Source organism: Pseudophryne corroboree, chromosome 2 (genome assembly GCF_028390025.1).
Source record: "Pseudophryne corroboree isolate aPseCor3 chromosome 2, aPseCor3.hap2, whole genome shotgun sequence".
In the NCBI taxonomy this organism is placed as follows: domain Eukaryota; kingdom Metazoa; phylum Chordata; class Amphibia; order Anura; family Myobatrachidae; genus Pseudophryne; species Pseudophryne corroboree.
The window spans coordinates 532228493-532246492 of record NC_086445.1 but is presented as its reverse complement, the minus strand read 5'-3'; the positions used below and the strand labels follow the sequence as shown (position 1 = coordinate 532246492).

The 18000-nt window shown below is 41.5% G+C and overlaps 1 protein-coding gene across 1 annotated transcript in view; it reads left to right on the top strand.

Moving 5' to 3' along the window:
• The window catches only part of ADGRB2 (adhesion G protein-coupled receptor B2), a 694168-nt gene that overhangs the window by 494664 nt on the left and 181504 nt on the right, over positions 1 to 18000 (top strand). The window contains exons 5-6 of the mRNA XM_063954232.1: positions 16431 to 16595; positions 17563 to 17727. Coding sequence (XP_063810302.1) covers positions 16431 to 16595; positions 17563 to 17727 — 330 coding nt within the window. The remainder of the gene's footprint in view (positions 1 to 16430; positions 16596 to 17562; positions 17728 to 18000) is intronic.

Sequence of the window (18000 nt, the reverse complement as noted above, 5' to 3'; positions counted from 1 at the left end):
ATATGGATGTGCTGGATACTTTTATTTATTTATTTTTATATATATATATATATATACACACACACATATATTATATATATATATATATATATATATATATATATAATATGTGTGTGTGTGTGTATATATATATTTACTCTGTTTACTACTAGTGCACTAGCCTTGAAAACGGAGTGCTAGTGTCACCGAAACGTTGGCATCATGGTGTCACATTTGTAACGTGTCTTTACTAAGCTTCAATAATTCTTCAATCATCTGGGAGTTTCCCATTTTTCTTTTAACTGGTAACTATCACTTCACTGAGGGCACCCATATATCACACAGCACCAGCGTGTTGTGGACACCCATGAGTGGGAATAGCCCTTGCGCAGCTGTTGGCATTCTCGGCGGTCTGGATCCCGGTGTAAGTATTCTGACTGGTGCAATGTGTATAACGTGCTCTGCCTGGTGCAATGTATATAGGGTGTTCTACCTGGTGCAGTGTGTGTAACGTGCTCTACCTGGTGCAGTGTGTGTAACGTGCTCTACCTGGTGCAGTGTGTGTAACGTGCTCTACCTGGTGCAATGTGTGTAACGTGCTCTACCTGGTGCAATGTGTGTAACGTGCTCTACCTGGTGCAATGTGTGTAACGTGTTCTACCTGGTGCAGTGTGTGTAACGTGCTCTACCTGGTGCAGTGTGTGTAACGTGCTCTACCTGGTGCAATGTGTGTAACGTGCTCTACCTGGTGCAGTGTGTGTAACGTGCTCTACCTGGTGCAATGTGTGTAACGTGCTCTACCTGGTGCAATGTGTGTAACGTGCTCTACCTGGTGCAATGTGTGTAACGTGCTCTACCTGGTGCAATGTGTGTATCGTGTTCTACCTGGTGCAGTGTGTGTAACGTGCTCTACCTGGTGCAGTGTGTGTAATGTGCTCTACCTGGTGCAGTGTGTGTAACGTGCTCTACCAGGTGCAGTGTGTGTAACGTGCTCTACCTGGTGCAATGTGTGTAACATGCTCTACCTGGTGCAATGTGTGTAACGTGCTCTACCTGGTGCAATGTGTGTAACGTGCTCTACCTGGTGCAATGTGTGTAACGTGTTCTACCTGGTGCAGTGTGTGTAACGTGCTCTACCTGGTGCAGTGTGTGTAACATGCTCTACCTGGGTGCAGTGTGTGTAACGTGCTCTACCTGGTGCAGTGTGTGTAACGTGCTCTACCTGGTGCAGTGTGTGTAACGTGCTCTACCTGGTGCAGTGTGTGTAACGTGCTCTAACTGGCGCAATGTGTGTAACGTGCTCTACCTGGTGCAATGTGTGTAACGTGCTCTACCTGGTGCAAATGTGTGTAACGTGCTCTACCTGGTGCAATGTGTGTAACGTGCTCTACCTGGTGCAATGTGTGTAACGTGCTCTACCTGGTGCAATGTGTGTAACGTGCTCTACCTGTGTGGTGTAATGTGAATTGGTACTATTATATGGCCATGCTCTTTCCCCATGAAGCCACGCCCCTAAATTTTTGGTGCGCGCCTTCAGCGCGCACTGTCCTATAATTCAAATATGGGAGGGGGAGCACCAATTTACTTTCTGCCATAGGGCACCGAAATGTCTACAGCTCTGGTGCAGAGTATCCTGTATGCTACAAAGCCCAGCAGCATTGTCACCCCCCCCCCCCCTCCTCCCCCTTGTAACAGTTTTGTAGTGTCCAAGTCAAGTCTGTTTCTATATCTGAATAATTAATAAGATTAATATGAACCTTCATTCCAATGGGACCCAGAAAAGGACAGATAGGACCCCAATTTTTTAAATGTTAGATTACTTAGTTAGATTAATTATAAAACACTTATTTCGCGGTTTTGCCCTTTAAGTTTTAACTTTGTGGTAGTCAGTTGATTTCACCAATATTTTGCTTAATGCGCTTTAAGCTTTTGTGTGTATAATATTTTCCATCATCCATGGGGGGTGCCAAAATCTATATTCGCTTACCAAAAAATTTAGGCTTGGGCCGGCCCTGTCTATAGGATGTGGTGAGGGACAAGATCTGCTTCTGTTTGTCAGCATATTTTATGATTGAAAGCATTGGTTTTGTCTATTACCTGGACCATAAATAATTAGAATTGGCCCTCGACCACCATCCTGAGGCACCCCTGCATGTGTCCCGTGGCCCCCCAGGGTGCCACGGCACACAGTTTGAGAACCACTGGTTTACACAGTTTAAATAGTAGTTTGACCATGATCACAGACAGAGGGCCTCTCTAAAGATGTTGGTGCTGTAGACTAATTAGAAAATAAGAAAAATGGAAAGAAGGGTTAGTAGTTTGGTGAGGATGCGTTTGGCACAGTGTATGAGCAGACAGAAGAGAAGGAGAAGGAACCGCTACTGCCGCAGCCAGCGTCTGACGTTACCAGAAGCTGGGATCTGAACTTCCAGTCAGTGCGTACACCGCACAGAGCGGGACCCGGCTTAGGGTAAGGTAGGGACAGTGCTCCTTGGAAAGTGCTCTCTGGACACTATAAAGCGGGACTGTATCATCTCCAACCAGCTCTACACAAAAAAAAAACAAGCAGGGGCTGTAAACATTGGGTCACTAGACCACTGTTATATATATATTTAATATTTTTTATATTTTATAAATTTTAACCAATCCTAGTGTCCTCTCTTCTACCCTCTTTTCCAGCTGCACTTACTGCACTTCCCCCTTTTTTTCTTTTTTCCTTTTCTCTTTTTTCTTTTTCATATCAATTTCTATTACAGCACCCATCATACATCAACACAGCGCTTAGTTACACCTCCAGACTTAGTAGCAGTGCCCAGTGTGAGTGTACAGTAGCTAAGGCAAATAAAACGGGGGATGGAGACAAGGGAAGAAAGTGTAATCTTGCCATTGTAGAAATCGTTGGTACGGCCACCTTTGGAATACTGTGTACAGTTCTGGGCACCACACTATAAAAAAGACATTATGGAAAAGCTACAAAATTGATTAAGAGCATAGAGTCATTGGACTATAATGGAAGGTTAACCAGGTTAGATATGTTTACATTACAAAAAAGGCAACTAAGAGGAGATATGATTAATATTTATAAATACATTAACGGGTAATATAGGGATTTATCAGGCGATTTGTTTATCGCGAGATCTGTACACGGAACACATGGCCACCCCATAAGGCTGAAGGAGACTTTTCATACCCAGCGAAGGAAGGGTTAATGGACTCAATGGATAAGTTTAAGAGAGGATTAGACACATTTTTAGCAGAAAAAGAAATCCAAGGATATAACATCTAATAATTAGATTAAATATAGGTTGAACTCGATGGACAAATTGTCTTTTTTCAACCTAAACAACTGTGTTACTATGTTATTACCCCGTCCGATGTCGGCATCTTCGGGGTCGGGATGCCGATGTCATTCATGTGACCGCTGGCATCCTGACTGCCAGGATATCATACCAAGCCCATTTGGTGGAACCTTGTGTTACTACCAGATTTATTCTGGCTTTGGAGGTGGACTTACTTAATATCAGTTACAAAAGAAGAGATATGCAAGACAGTAGGTTTGTGATGTACACTCTGTACATACTGCTAGGGTAACTGGATTCTGACAAGATCAATAACCGTAGCGTGTAAGTGTTTGGGTACATGTGGTAGGGAATATGGATTGCGAGCTCCACTTGTGCAGGAACTGATTTAAATGACCACATATACACTAGAGATACACCACTATATAAATCCCATTTCTCATTTATCTATTATATAACCCAGGAAAGTAACTAAACACCTGGGATGCCTATATTCTATTACTTGTATTTATGGATATCTGGCCTGATTCAGAGCTGTACATCAACTTGATGGTTTATGCACAGCTCCGATGTTTCCAGATTGGTGCAAGCGCAGGGTCTATACAGAGCATGTGCTAATCTTGTACCGCAAGACCACTCCCAGTTCCCCATAAGCCGCAGCATGTCCCTTTGGGGGCAGGGAGAGGGTGGCAACAGTGAGTATATTGCAAAATGGGTGAGTGTTGTAGGCATCTGGAGGTAAGAGTCTGCGTTCCAATGCAGATTTCCTTGCCACAGCAGATTAAAAACACTGACTATCCTATATTACCTTGTTCTTCGGATGCAGCAGACCACAGAAGCTTGCTGGAGGCATCTGTTTACACAAGACGTCCCCTGCAGCATTTGTATATTTACATACACAGTACACACTGCAGCTCTGTCCAAAGACACAGCTGCTGTGTACACTGTGACCATACCTGAATCAGGCCATTGCCATTTGCACTATAACTCTTTACTTTAGCCTGTTTGTTCCTTTGCTTTTTGTAATACATGGGTTCTCAGGTTTTATTCAACATGCCCTTAGGTCTGATGGTAAATGTTACAATAATTATACAGAGGGAAAAGTAAAGATGCAGGGAAAAGGTGAATCAAACCACCCAAATTAGAAATCAGATCCTGACCAATCAGGATAAACAGTGAGTAAAAAAATAAATAGGTACAAATCAAAGGCGCTAACACCCTAATAGAATACAAATATATGAATGTAAAAATGCAAATATACTTATACGTCCTCCATCAACAACAAAACATAAAATAACACTGGGGCAGATGTATTAACCTGGAGAAGGTATAAGGAAGTGATAAACCAGTGATATGTGCAAGGTGATTAATGCACCAGCCAATCAGCTCCTAACTGTTAATTTACATATTGGAGCTGATTGGCTGGTTCGTTTATCACCTTGCACATATCACTGGTTTATCACTTCCTTATGCCTTCTCCAGGTTAATACATCTGCCCCAATATATTTATCGCAAAATTAATGTTTCTTATTTAGGTAGGTAAAGGTCAGTGTTTTGTTCTCCTCCCAACTCATACTTACCTACTCTCCCGGAAGCTGTGGGAGGCTCCCGTTTTTTGGGGTGGCCCCCCGCACCCCCGGAAGAGTGGGCAGGTCTCCCGCATCCTGCTCGCACCCTAGTGATGCGAGCAGGATGGAGAGATAACCTCCCGCATTCGAGTGATAATAAAAAAATGTACCCCACTCACTCTGATACACGAAGACCAGTGTGTATCAGGGTTTCTTTGCAGTCTACCTTACTGTATGTCATCATATATAACACATATAACACCCCAAAGTGACTTGACAGTGAAATAGAATTTAGAGATACCATAAATATGTGTTACATCCTCCACATTTGAGTGTAAGTGGGGTATGTCCCTTTTCTTACCTTTATAAATACGGAATAAAGAATTTAGTGGTCTGTTGCATCTGACTTGCGCTATTTCTGTTGAGTGCTAAGCATTGGTTGAAGTAGAAATTCTGAAGTTGGGGTATGGAAAAGTGCAGGCTGTAATTATGCGCAAGGAAAATCGAAGAAAAAAAGCACAGATTACTGTCACCTATAAGAGTTTGGAGAAGAACTGAATGCTGACCTTTACCTTCCTAACTAAGGAACATTCATTTTGTGTGAAATATATTGTCATTTTGTGTTATGCTGTTGATGGAAGACTTCTGAGTATATTTGTATTTTTACATTTATATATGTTTGTAGTATTGAGGTGTTAACGCCCTAGATCGGTACCTAATTACTTTTACTTGCTGGTAAATCTTTACTTAGTACCCCTAAAGTCTTTTAATCTGAGTACATTCTTCCAAGCCTCCTATTATACATTTAAATGTTTTAAAAATACTCCTTGTAATTAGTTTTCAATATTATTTTTTCATAAATTGAATGTTATGTTTAGTTATACATACAGGTGAAACTCAGAAAATTACAATACCATGCAAAAGTTCATTTATTTCAGTAATTCAACTTAAAATGTGAAACTAAGATGTTATATAGACTCATTACATGCAAAGTGAGATATTTCAAGCTTTTATTTGTTATAATTTTGATGATTGTGGCTTACAGCTTAAGTAAACCCCAAACCCAAAATCTCAGAAAATTAGAAAATTACATAAAATCAATAAAAAAAGGATTTTATATACAGAAATGTCGATCCTCTGAAAAGTATAATCATGCATATGTACTCAGTACTTGGTTTGGACCCCTTTTGCGTGAATTACTGCCTCAATGCGGCGTGGCATAGATACTATCAGCCTGTGGCACTGCTGAGGTGTTATGGAAGACCAGGATGCTTAAATAGCGGCCTTCAGCTCTTCTGCATTGTTCGGTCTCATATCTTTCTCTTGGCAATGCCCCATAGATTCTCTTTTTTTTCTGAAGTCCAGGTAAGACGCTTCTGACGTTGCTTGTTGTTCAGGAGCGGCTTGACAAGAGGAATACGACATTTGAAGCCCATGTCCAGGATCCGTCTGAGTGTGGTGGCTCTTGATGCAAAAACTCCAGCCACAGTCCACCCCTTGTGAAGCTCACCCACACTTTTGAATGGCCTTTTCCTGACAAGAAAAAAAGAACTGGCCTGTTGCTCAGTGGTCCAAAGTCTTCTTTTCTGATGAGAGCAAATTTTGCATCTCATTTGGAAACCAAGGTCCCAGAGAATGGAGGAAGAATGGAGAGGCACACAACCCAAGATGCTTGAAGTCCAGTGTGAAGTTTCCACAGTCTTTGTTGATTTGGGGAGCCATGTCATCTGCTGGTGTTGGTCCACTGTGCTTTATTAAGTCCAGAGTCAATGCAGCCATCTACCAGGACATTTTAGAGCACTTCATGCTTCCTTCAGCAGACAAGCTTTATGGAGATGTTGACTTCATTTTCCAGAAGGACTTGGCACCTGCCCACACTGCCAAAAGTACCAAAACTTGGTTCAATGAAAATGGGATTACTGTGCTGGATTGGCCAGCAAACTCGCATGACCTGAACCCCATAGAGAATCTAAGGTGCATAGTCAAGAGAAAGATGAGAGACATGAGACCGAACAATGCAGAAGAGCTGAAGGCCGCTATTGAAGCATCCTGGTCTTTCATAACACCTCAGCAGTGCCACAGGCTGATAGATTTTCTATTTGGGGTTTTCTTAAGCTGTAAGCTACAATCATCAAAATTATAACAAATAAAGGCTTGAAATATCTCACTTTGCATGTAATGAGTCTATATAATATATTAGTTTCACCTTTTTAAGTTGAATTACTGAAATAAATGAACTTTTGCACAATATTCTTATTTTCTGAGTTTCACCTGTAACAGACTGATGTGCCTGCTGAATTAGTCTGAGGAATTTCATACTACTGTACATGCTACAAGTTGAGAACCTAAGGTACATTCAATGAGCCGCCAGGTGGTAAATTGCTTTTTGTGTGCGCATATATGGAGCTTGTTTGTTTTGACTAAACAGCTCCCATTGCAAAATGCAAATATGTAGGTATCTGGTATATTTTGGAGGTTTCTTTGTTTAACTGTGCTAAACTTGACAGCGTTATTGATGTGTAATTAGTGAATAAATGGAGAATAATTATGGTCATTACAATACATACATTACCGTATGCTTTGGGGAATCCTGATTCTCCACCCAATAAACACTGCACATTTTTCTCACCATTTCAAGCAATTCACTGTAATAGTGCTATTGTTCTTGAAGAAGCAACAGTTTAACACTAAAGCTGCCATATTGATTACATTTGTGAGATGCAAACTGATGTTCACATCATTTCTCCAATTAAGGGGGATATCCAATTACTCGCAGTACATTACAATTAGGCACTGAGATATGATTTTATTCCCAGATACACCTCAGAAAAAAACGGAGCATCAGGAGTGGCATTTCCCAGCAATTTTTCAAAACTTTGACCCCTATATCTAAAAAACTGTGAAGCCTAGAGAATAAAAAAATTGACATGGGTTAGTAGCTAGGTGTGGTGTAGACCCAATTATGCGCTATATATGAGCTGCAAACCTTATGACGTACTCCCTGTTAGCTAGAGTACAAATAAAGGAATACAAGAATGTGGAATGTCAAAGGGAGCTGTATACTATTCTTCCAGATTATGACCACAGAATAATAAAACAACAAATAGTTTATTCATATATTGTCTATGTACATTAAAATTTGGTGAACATAGATTAGCACATAAAAATTAAATAGTGTACATATTAAAATACAAATTCCAATTTTTTTGTTGAAGACATGATATATCAGTATATTCCATCCAATAGTATTGTATACAGGATGTCTGATGTTCTCACAACAAGATCGTACCCGACGCGTTTCGTCCCAAAGGACTTCATCAGGGGTTCATGTCCATCAATATTGGAAGAATTATGAGGAAAAGGAAACCGATTTATACGGTAATGTTGTTTCCACAAGTAAATTCAAAAAGTTAAAATCAAAACAAGATCACGCTGAGTGCACCAGTGTTCACCATTGATCCAGCCCTCATATACGCACAAACTGAGGGGTTGCGTTGTTATGATCCCTATCAGCTACAAACACATTTATAGTGATCCGGCTTTGAGTAGTGACAGGCTCTCCTGAACAGCAGAGCCTGTCACTCAGAGCCTAGAGAATAAAAAAATTGACATGGGTTAGTAGCTACGTGGTAGTATCAAGTGTACAAAGTATCATGAAAATCTGGGTTGGTAGGTGTCATGCCTGCGTGAACTGACATGGAATGACCCCTACCTCTTGTTCATGTTTATAACACTTTAACAGCTGCTGTAGAGTTTGGTGCATTAGTCATTGTGCGCACATTTCCTAGCACCCCTTCTATTGGTACAGTACAATGCTGCGGTCTTGCAAGACAATCATAACCATATTGACTCGGCCATGCTTGAGTTGGAGATGGCCATGACGATAAAGCTCGATGTCCTTTGGACCACAGGGATGGTGGCTGTTGGCTACTGTTAAGGTAATTTGAGGGTTGTTTTGCAGAGAAGCAAAAGAAAGACTGTTTATTATGTCTCTCTGGGGCACACTTTATTTAAATTGACTGATTAGTAAAGTTATGAAACCATAGAGTGTATATGCAACAATAAAACTTAACTTTTAATGTACTCTACAGACGAAAAGGATAATATAAAAAAGTTGCTGTATAAATCGGCAAAATTGGTTAAAACAAGTATTAAATAGCATGTATTGGGTAACGATATAGTGATATGTCACTCACTTGATTTGAAGTGGGTGGCAGAAAGTTTGTCTGGTTTTGAGCGAGTATTAATGTTAGACGTTTGTCAAGAGCGAAAATATGAAAATTCTTGTTATCTCTATCAACTTATGATTTGATATACACCTGTATATTCATAAGAGAGATTCAAGAAAAAAACGGCTTTTATAAATCCGGACTCCTATTATAGTAATCAGCTGAGGTAAGTATTCTGCAATGTTCACTTGCAATGAAATTTGCTGATCGGCGGAAGGTATGTTCCTTAATACTACAGTACCCAGTATTCCCAGAGGGTCGCCATTTCTGGTACTGACCGGGCCCAATACTGTTAAGGTAACCCAAGTGTCTGGCTTTGTCCCTTGTAGATGGGCATAGTGTTGTCAGAAACACTGTTTATAATTTTTTTCACTGTCCTGTCAGGCACTGTTGCATCTATCCTCTACATTTGCACACATGTGGCGGGATGTAATGCAGTGCAAGTTTTTAAGCACATTCCAACTCGCACCTTCTCGCACTTTGTGAAGGTGCGAGTTGGTGCCAAAACTCGCAAATGTAATGCAGTGTGAGTTTTTAGTAAAAAAACTCTACTTGCACGCGAAGTCTGGTGAAAAAAACAGACCAGAAACCTATTGGTTAAACTCGCACAATGTAATGTGAGTTTCATTACATCGTGTGAGTTTGTCAGAAGCATGCACAGTTTTCAGTTGTGAAAGAGTGTAGTGTAAGTGCTTCTAGGACACTGCATCTGGACATTGTTGCGCAAGACGTCCCAGGCATCCACACTTGAAGTGTTGGAAACCCTAATGATTCTATCTTCAGTTTTGATTGCCCCGGCTTCTTCTCTCACTGCACTGAACTGTGCCCTAACATAGTTGGAGCGTGCACCTCTTCGGCTACTGCCAACAAATCCTTCATCTTACACACACAGCTCTCCCGCAGACCTGCCTCTTGGTACCCATTGTTGGGAAATGGCATATATGCCAAAAGTGATTATCCCATTCCCGGGCAATGGCCATTTGCACCGCATGGAAAGTCTGTGCCATGTCCGTAAAAACTATGGCCCTCATTCCGAGTTGTTCGCTCGTTATTTTCCTTCGCATCGGTGCGATTTTCCGCTAACTGCGCATGCGCAATGTTAGCACTGCGGCTGCGCCAAGTAAATTTGCTAAGAAGTTTGGTATTTTACTCACGGCATTACGAGGTTTTTTCTTCGTTCTGCTGATCGTAGTGTGATTGACAGGAAGTGGGTGTTTCTGGGCGAAAACTGGCCGTTTTATGGGAGTGTGTGAAAAAACGCTGCCGTTTCTGGGAAAAACGCGGGAGTGGCTGGAGAAACAGGGGAGTGTCTGGGCGAACGCTGGGTGTGTTTGTGACGTCAAACCAGGAACGACAAGCACTGAACTGATCGCACTGGAAGAGTAAGTCTCGAGCTACTCAGAAACTGCAAAGAAAAATCTTTTCGCAATATTGCGAATACACACAAAAAAATTTGAGAGATCACGTCTGCGCTCGTCAGGAAAAACTACTAAGGGGGATAAAGATGGGTATGCACAGTATCTGAAAAATGATTTATAAAATAATAAAGATAATGTGGGTTACGTGGTGTCGTTACAACATGTAGAACCGGTTCTTTCTATTTGTGTCTTATTACTAGTTCTCCGAGTTGATACTGGAATAAATGTTCTCGATCACGTCCACTGTGGAGTAAAATTCTCCTTAGGGCTATCCCAAACGATTGTTCTCCGAGTTTTCTCCTGTACTCGCGTCCAGGGTATCGGGATAATTCTTATCCTCAATGATTGGAGACACAAAGACAGGGAAAAAACCGCTGATAGTGTAGTAAACGTGTAGGAAATGATGGGAATGTCTTTGGATTAGATCTTAATGAGAAGGTAGCTGCTGAGTGCGTACCAGTACTCACGTGAAACCGTGATATCTCCCTCGCGTAAAGGTATCTTTAGTGTTCTGGTGGTTTTTCTTCTCCTTCTCCAGACAGGATCCCTTATGGTTCTTGTCCTCGGGAGTGAGAGAGAGGAACAGTTGATGGTGTAGTATGTTAATTTAGAGTGGAGTGTATAAGAGCTGAAAGGCAATTCACTCCTCTAGATTCACAAATTACAATGGGGAGTGCGTACCGTACTCACATCCATAACGGGGTTTGGAAAACATATAAAGGTATCTTTCGTTTGATATGTCGTCGTACACGGTCACACTCATGCAAATTAGGTGTGGAGGAGGGAAAGAGGTAAAGAATGGGCGTACCCAACTCACACTGCACAATGGAAGAACTTGTATGTAAAGGTATCTTTAAGATGGTCCCACAGATTCTAGGTGCTCCTTATTCTAAGGTCCGTTCCTCTCGTATGGTACATGAAGAGAAGCGAAGCATGGTGTCATAAAGTGACACATAAAATATTTATTATACAAAAAAATTCTTTAAAATAACATAAGAACTGCCAATGAACTCCAGGTAAGAGAGGGGGGTACACACGGGTGAAGAGATGTTGAATGTCCGGATTATTCTCACCTTAGTAAGTACCGTCCCAAATCAGTCCCTGGTGGTCCTGGCCCTCACACCAACGCGTTTCGACTGTAGAAGTCTTTTTCAAGGTGTGTACTGAGGGTACCGGTGCCATTATTTATACCCCCTGACAGGAAGTCATGTGGTGGGGGTGTGGTTACAAAATATTCCAATACATCATGTTGTACATAAAATTACAATAAATTCTCATGATAGAGGATGACAAAATATTAAAATCATGTAAAACGCTAACCGCATCCTAGAAATAATAACAGAACAGAGAGAAATAGGTTTTGGAGAAATCGTCGCGTCACTTCCGGTATTTGGAACGCACGTGGTCCCGGAAGTGACGTCGTGATAATATTCAGAAGGTAGTGTGTTTCCGTGGAGAAATAGGGTGATGGTAACACGGAATATATTATGTGTTATATGGGGAAGAGGTAGTGGTGAGCCACTCATTATTAATTGGAGTGTCCCCAGCAACTGGGTTTCGTCCGGCCTTAATAGCGGCGGTGGAACGCATGAGCCGGAAGTGGCGTACATGCGTTCCACCTGATGGTGACGTCACTTCCGGTCGCGAATACCCGCGTAAAAGCGTTATCTGTGCAAGGTGGTGGAACGCATGTACCGGAAGTAACGTACATGCGTTCCACCTGGGGGGATTGGCATACCAGGGAAGACGATGTAAAGTATAATGCGTTCCAGATACTATAAGTGGAACGCACTCAAACCCGGAAGTAACCGGAAAAATCACGAGCGCTCTCTAAGGGAAAGGAAAAGGCATATTACATTAAGTGAAGTGAAGTTGCATTGGCGGAAGTATTCTAACAGAGAGCAATATTTCAGAGTGAATAACTAGAAGAAGATGAAAGTCTGGTTATCTAAAAGACAGTATAAAAACAAGATTATGTGTTTTGAGGCAAGATAAAACATGATTACAAAAAATAGGCAAGATAAAACATGATTACAAAAAATAGTAAAATATGTCTATTTGTAAAAATATACATATGTAAAAATAAAAATAAAAATAAAATTATAGTTTATAGTGCAGAGATTCGAAAATAGATGGATGGGAATGGTCCCATACAGGAATAATGGTCTGAATGGGTGGAGGGGAGTAAAGATGGCCATATGATTAATTGAACTCTGTCCGAGAGTGAAGTAAAAACTCTAATAATGTGGCTTGTGGGTGGTGTAGAACTGGATCAGATGGTTCATGGGTAGTCCAAGGTGCTTAAAGAAACCATTTTGTTTCGAATTCAAGATTAAGGCCTTTAGGTTTCAAGGTACCTAGGTTAAAAATGCTCCGCATTTCAGTTTGAGCAAGTCTTTCCTCGGTATTTCCCTTTCTCCAGTTTCCTGCCACTGCTTGGATGCCGCAAAATAGTGTTATCTCTGATGGTTTGCAGTCATGTTCCTCCTTGAAGTGGGCCGAGATTCCATGCGTGAGAAGACCCTTTTTTATATTCCTGAGGTGCTCACTCATTCTTTCCTTCAGTTTTCTGGTCGTTCTACCAACGTATTGTTTGTTGCATTTACATTGTACTAGGTATACGACATTTTTGCTGTCACACGTAATAAATTCTTTAATGTTGTATTTTTTCTGGTTGCTGGTGGATGTATAGCTGGTTATGGTGGGTGTGTTGCTTTTACAGTTGCGGCACATTTGACACTGTCCGCACCTATAGAAGCCCTTGTTTTTAATGGTGATTGTTCTCTTAGGGGTCTCCAGTGCACTTTTCACAAGATGTTTGCGTAGATTATTGGCCTTTCGGTATATAAATCTTGGTTTATTCGATATGTATTGTTTGAGTATGGGATCTTGGAGTAATAGTCCCCAGTTTTTTCTTATGATATGCTCCAGTCCCTTATACTGGCTACTGTATTTAGTGATGAAGGTAACCGTATTAGTATCACTTCTCCTGTCTTCCGTAGCTGCGGTTGGTCGAATCATAAGCTCCCTGTCAGCTTGCTGGTATTTTTCGTATGGCGAGTCCAGTAATTTGGTTCCATACCCTTTTTTCTGAAATTGTTTTTTCATGGAAGTGCCTTGGTTGTGATAATCCTGTAATTTGGAGCAATTCTTTCTTATCCTATGGAACTGACTACCAGGTACTGATGATAGCCAATTCGGATGGTGATTGCTGTTTATAGGGATAAATGAATTACAGTCCGTGGGTTTGGTATATGTTTTAGTCTGTATCGTGCCTTCGTTCGCAATTCTGCTAAGCTAAGATTCACTCCCAGAGGGCGGCGGCTTAGCATGTGCACTGCTGCGAAAAGCGGCTAGCGAGTGAACAACTCGGAATGAGGGCCAATATCCAGCAGTATTAGGCACAGGGCCGAAATCACAAAGGGTTGCAAAGGCCGAAATCACATTGGTCTTTTCTAATGCTTGCTGTTTCTCTGGAGCCTTCTTTTCAGCTCGACTGTTAATTTCTGCAGGGCACTGGTGTACTGAGGGATGGTCTCACCATGCTGCCGTCATGCTGAAATCCACATCTTCAGTGCGACTGCCAAAGACATTTCTAAATAAATATCTTGCAGTATTTTGGACATGTCCTACAGTGTCAGTCTTTGGTCCAGAGCTGAAGGACATATAATCCCGTGGACGAGTGTAGTACGGTCTGCCGGCGGTCGGGCTCCCGGCGACCAGCATACCGGCGCCGGGAGCCCGACCGCCGGCTTACCGACAGTGTGGCGAGTGCAAATGAGCCCCTTGCGGGCACGGTGGCGCGCTACGCTATTTTATTCTCCCTCCAGGGGGGTCGTGGACCCCCACAAGGGAGAATAAGTGTCGGTATGCCGGCTGTCGGGATTCCGGCGCCGGTATACTGTGCGCCGGGATCCCGACAGCCGGCATACTGAAGACCACCCCCGTGGACATCACCCTAACATCGCCTGTATAGGGGTCTATTTACTAAGCCTTGAATGGAGTTAAAGTGGATAGAGATAATGGGGCAGATGTATTAACCTGGAGAAGGCATAAGAAAGTGATAAACCAGTGATATGTGCAAGGTGATAAAAGCACCAGCCAATCAGCTCCATTATGTAAATTAACAGTTAGGATCTGATTGTCTGGTGTGTGTATCACCTTGCACATATCACTGGTTTATCACTTCCTTATGCCTTCTCCAGGGTAATACATCTGCCCCAAAGTCCCAACCAGCTCCTAACTGCCATTTTTTAACCAAACCTGTGACATGTCAGTTAGGAGCTGATTGGCTGGGACTTTATCTCCGTTCACTTTATCTCCATACAAGGCTTAGTAAATAGACCCCATAATCTGTAACAACCAGGCTTCATCCAATCGCCGTCACATACATGGACATACATGCACTCATGTTTTGATAATTGGTGTGTCAGCTCAAAGAACCATACCAATGTTTGATCAACTATATCCTCTTTCTACTTACACTGTTTAAAAATATCTTTATTCTACAATCATTCAATACATGTCCACCAGCTCTAAGGGCTAGTGAAACACCATATTGTTGATGTGGGCTTTCGTAGCAATTAAAGATGTAAATATCATAGCATATCTTTTCAAATGAATTAACAAAAACAGGTAATTTTAAGTTGTGTGTGACTGTATTGATAAGCAAGAAAAAATACATTCTAGATCATTCTAGATATTCATTTACTTACATATACATTTCACAGGTTGTGCTATTTTTATAAGCATTCCTGGCTGCTTTGCTTAACTATACTGTAAAATTTATAAGGTGGTTCACACATATAAAATTAGCTCTTAAATACCCAGACACCCATTTCACTAATCTGTATGCCCAGGCATCTTGTAACGATTACAGCAACTTGGCTCATCTCTCACTATCATAACTAGTATGTCTCTTGCGGAATAATGTGGATCTCTTTGATTTATGTGGAAATTCACCCTTAATCCATTTCTCTTTATGGGCTCCCGTATGACTTTCCAAACCTGCCCACAATAATGTTTGACCTTAATCTGTATATTGTCTCCTTAGGTACTTAAACACATTTATCATGTTGGACTTTATGTGCAGCAGAAAACTATGAAAAGTGTATCTAGGGCACCATCGTAGAAAGGCCAAGCTAACTCTTTCTGTGCCTAGACTGCAGTCACAAGCAATGGGATAGTGCGACCTGTGACCATTTCCTATTTCCATACAACATCTGTACATATATTAATGCTGTCAGGGGTGTCTTGGTAAAAAAAAAAAAAAAACTATAAAAATCATTTGCAAAACTTTTGCTGCTTTAAAAAAAAATAAAAAAAAGATCTTAACCCCTGAATCAGTGTGACAATGTTATTGGTGCTTTTATGATGTTTGACAATACCTGGAATAGACACCGTCTCCTCATAGAAACACTGCTGTACTGAATGTAGAGAATGTACTGAATGCATAGAACAAGTGAACTCTATACTGTCACATGCTCTGTGTCTCTACTATTACTGCCTAATTCACAGGACACGCTTTCTGGTCTCCAGACATTGTATCCGATCATTTGTATCAGGACTGTAAGAGCATAAGAGCAGTACAGGCAATGAATTCCTTACGTTGCAGTCAAAAGGGGTTAAGAGACACTGTTCCAGAACCCTGACCCAATCTATCACTGGCTACCTATGTGCCCATGATTAATTCATCTCATTCACTTGAAAGGTTGCTCCCTCCTTCTGTTCTTCTGGCTTGTCCCCACTGAGGTTAGAAGATTTCTCGCTTTAGGATGTGTTTATGAGGTTTTACTTAGAGGATGCAATTGCACACTAAGTATTATTTATTGCGTTTAGCTAGTGTGCATTTATTTCCAGTGGGAAGAGGTGCAGCTGGCCTGTTAGACTGAGGCAGCTAAATTCACTAATCTTTTCTCTCCCTCTCTTTCTGTTCAGTGGAAGGGATATGGCTGGACTGGGGCCCATGGGGAAGATGCTCAGTAACGTGTTCCAACGGAACCCAACAAAGGAGTAGAAAGTGCAGCAACACAAGCCAAGCTGGAGGAGAGTGCAGGGGGCAGCAAACGGACACGAGGGACTGCAGTAACACAGAATGCCCAGGTAATACACGGCTTACTGCTGAATGGCTTTGCCACTGGAAGTGCTCCTTTTGTTGTCACCTCTTTGCCATGGGTACAGTCATTGCTAAAGTGGATGCATTTTGCTTTGGCAGTATTTTGTGAAGTAGAAATGACACTGTTAGCGATGCATTATATATCTAGAATTTGTATATATGCCATCTGGAGATGCGGTACACTGTGTTCACTTTGGCTGATGTGTATGGCTGAATTACTTGAAGGTCAGTTAGGATAACAAAGCATAATAGGTACACCCCTACCCAAAATATATAAATAATTGAGTTCCAGACACACAAACCCACTTTGAGATAACTAAAATAATGAACAATCTGCCTTTACCTGACTGAGTAAGTAGTATGTAGCTTACCAGCTAGTCTATTTTTTATTTTTTTTGCAATCTCTTTATTGCTTCTATCTTTATCTCTGCCATCTGCCATCTTTTTTTGTTCATATAATGTTCATATAACCCACATTAACTGTTCCGTAATACCTAGTTTCGTGCCTCCTGCCTCTTTTTCCTCTTGACACATTACAAAACATTTACATCACATCCACCCAGAGGCCTGCTCTCTCTAACCAGTCTTGTTTTCTTTCAGAAGAATATATCTATTTTCACATACGTCTGTCTTTTTGTTTTATTTTTCAGTGTGCTATTGGGTAATGTTAAATCTAGATGTGCTTTCCTTTCTCCACACTTGCCAAATTAGCTACTTTACAGCTTCTTAGCGTCTTGACTTTTATATCTTTACACATTCTTTTGATTTTCTCTTTACACCATACATTTTTGTTTCCTTCCTCTTCACACATTATGCTTAAGTCCTAATTTATGCTTCCCTTTATTTTTCCTACCATGTTTACACCTTTTGCTACTACCCCTCTCTTTCTGTACCCTTCCGTGCTCCCTCTCCTCCTTATACTCTCCTCTGCTTCCTGCCCTTCACACTCTCTAGCGGATGGAAAATGGGGTCCGTGGAATCATTGGAGCTTGTGCTCCAAAACATGTGACAGTGGCTGGCAGCGTCGCTACCGGATGTGTCAGGGGACAGGATTGCAAGGATACCCGTGCGAGGGCTCCGGGGACGAGGTCAGGACGTGCAATGAAAAGAAATGCCCAGGTATCCACCCACTGCATCTGCTGTGTGTGCTGAGCGGAGGCGCCTATTAGAAAGCACTCCTTGAATACCTTCTGTGTGAAACACACAGAACACATAACATCCATGCACTATGTAATACATGTCCTTACATCCTTCCTCACCTGATGTAGGTTACAGACATAGGTCACATACTGTAGTTAGTGAATAGGTACATTGCAATTACAAGTGGTACCTCACCTAGAACACTGTTTTATATTTTTTTCTATGAACTTCAAACCCTTGTAAAAAGTATTT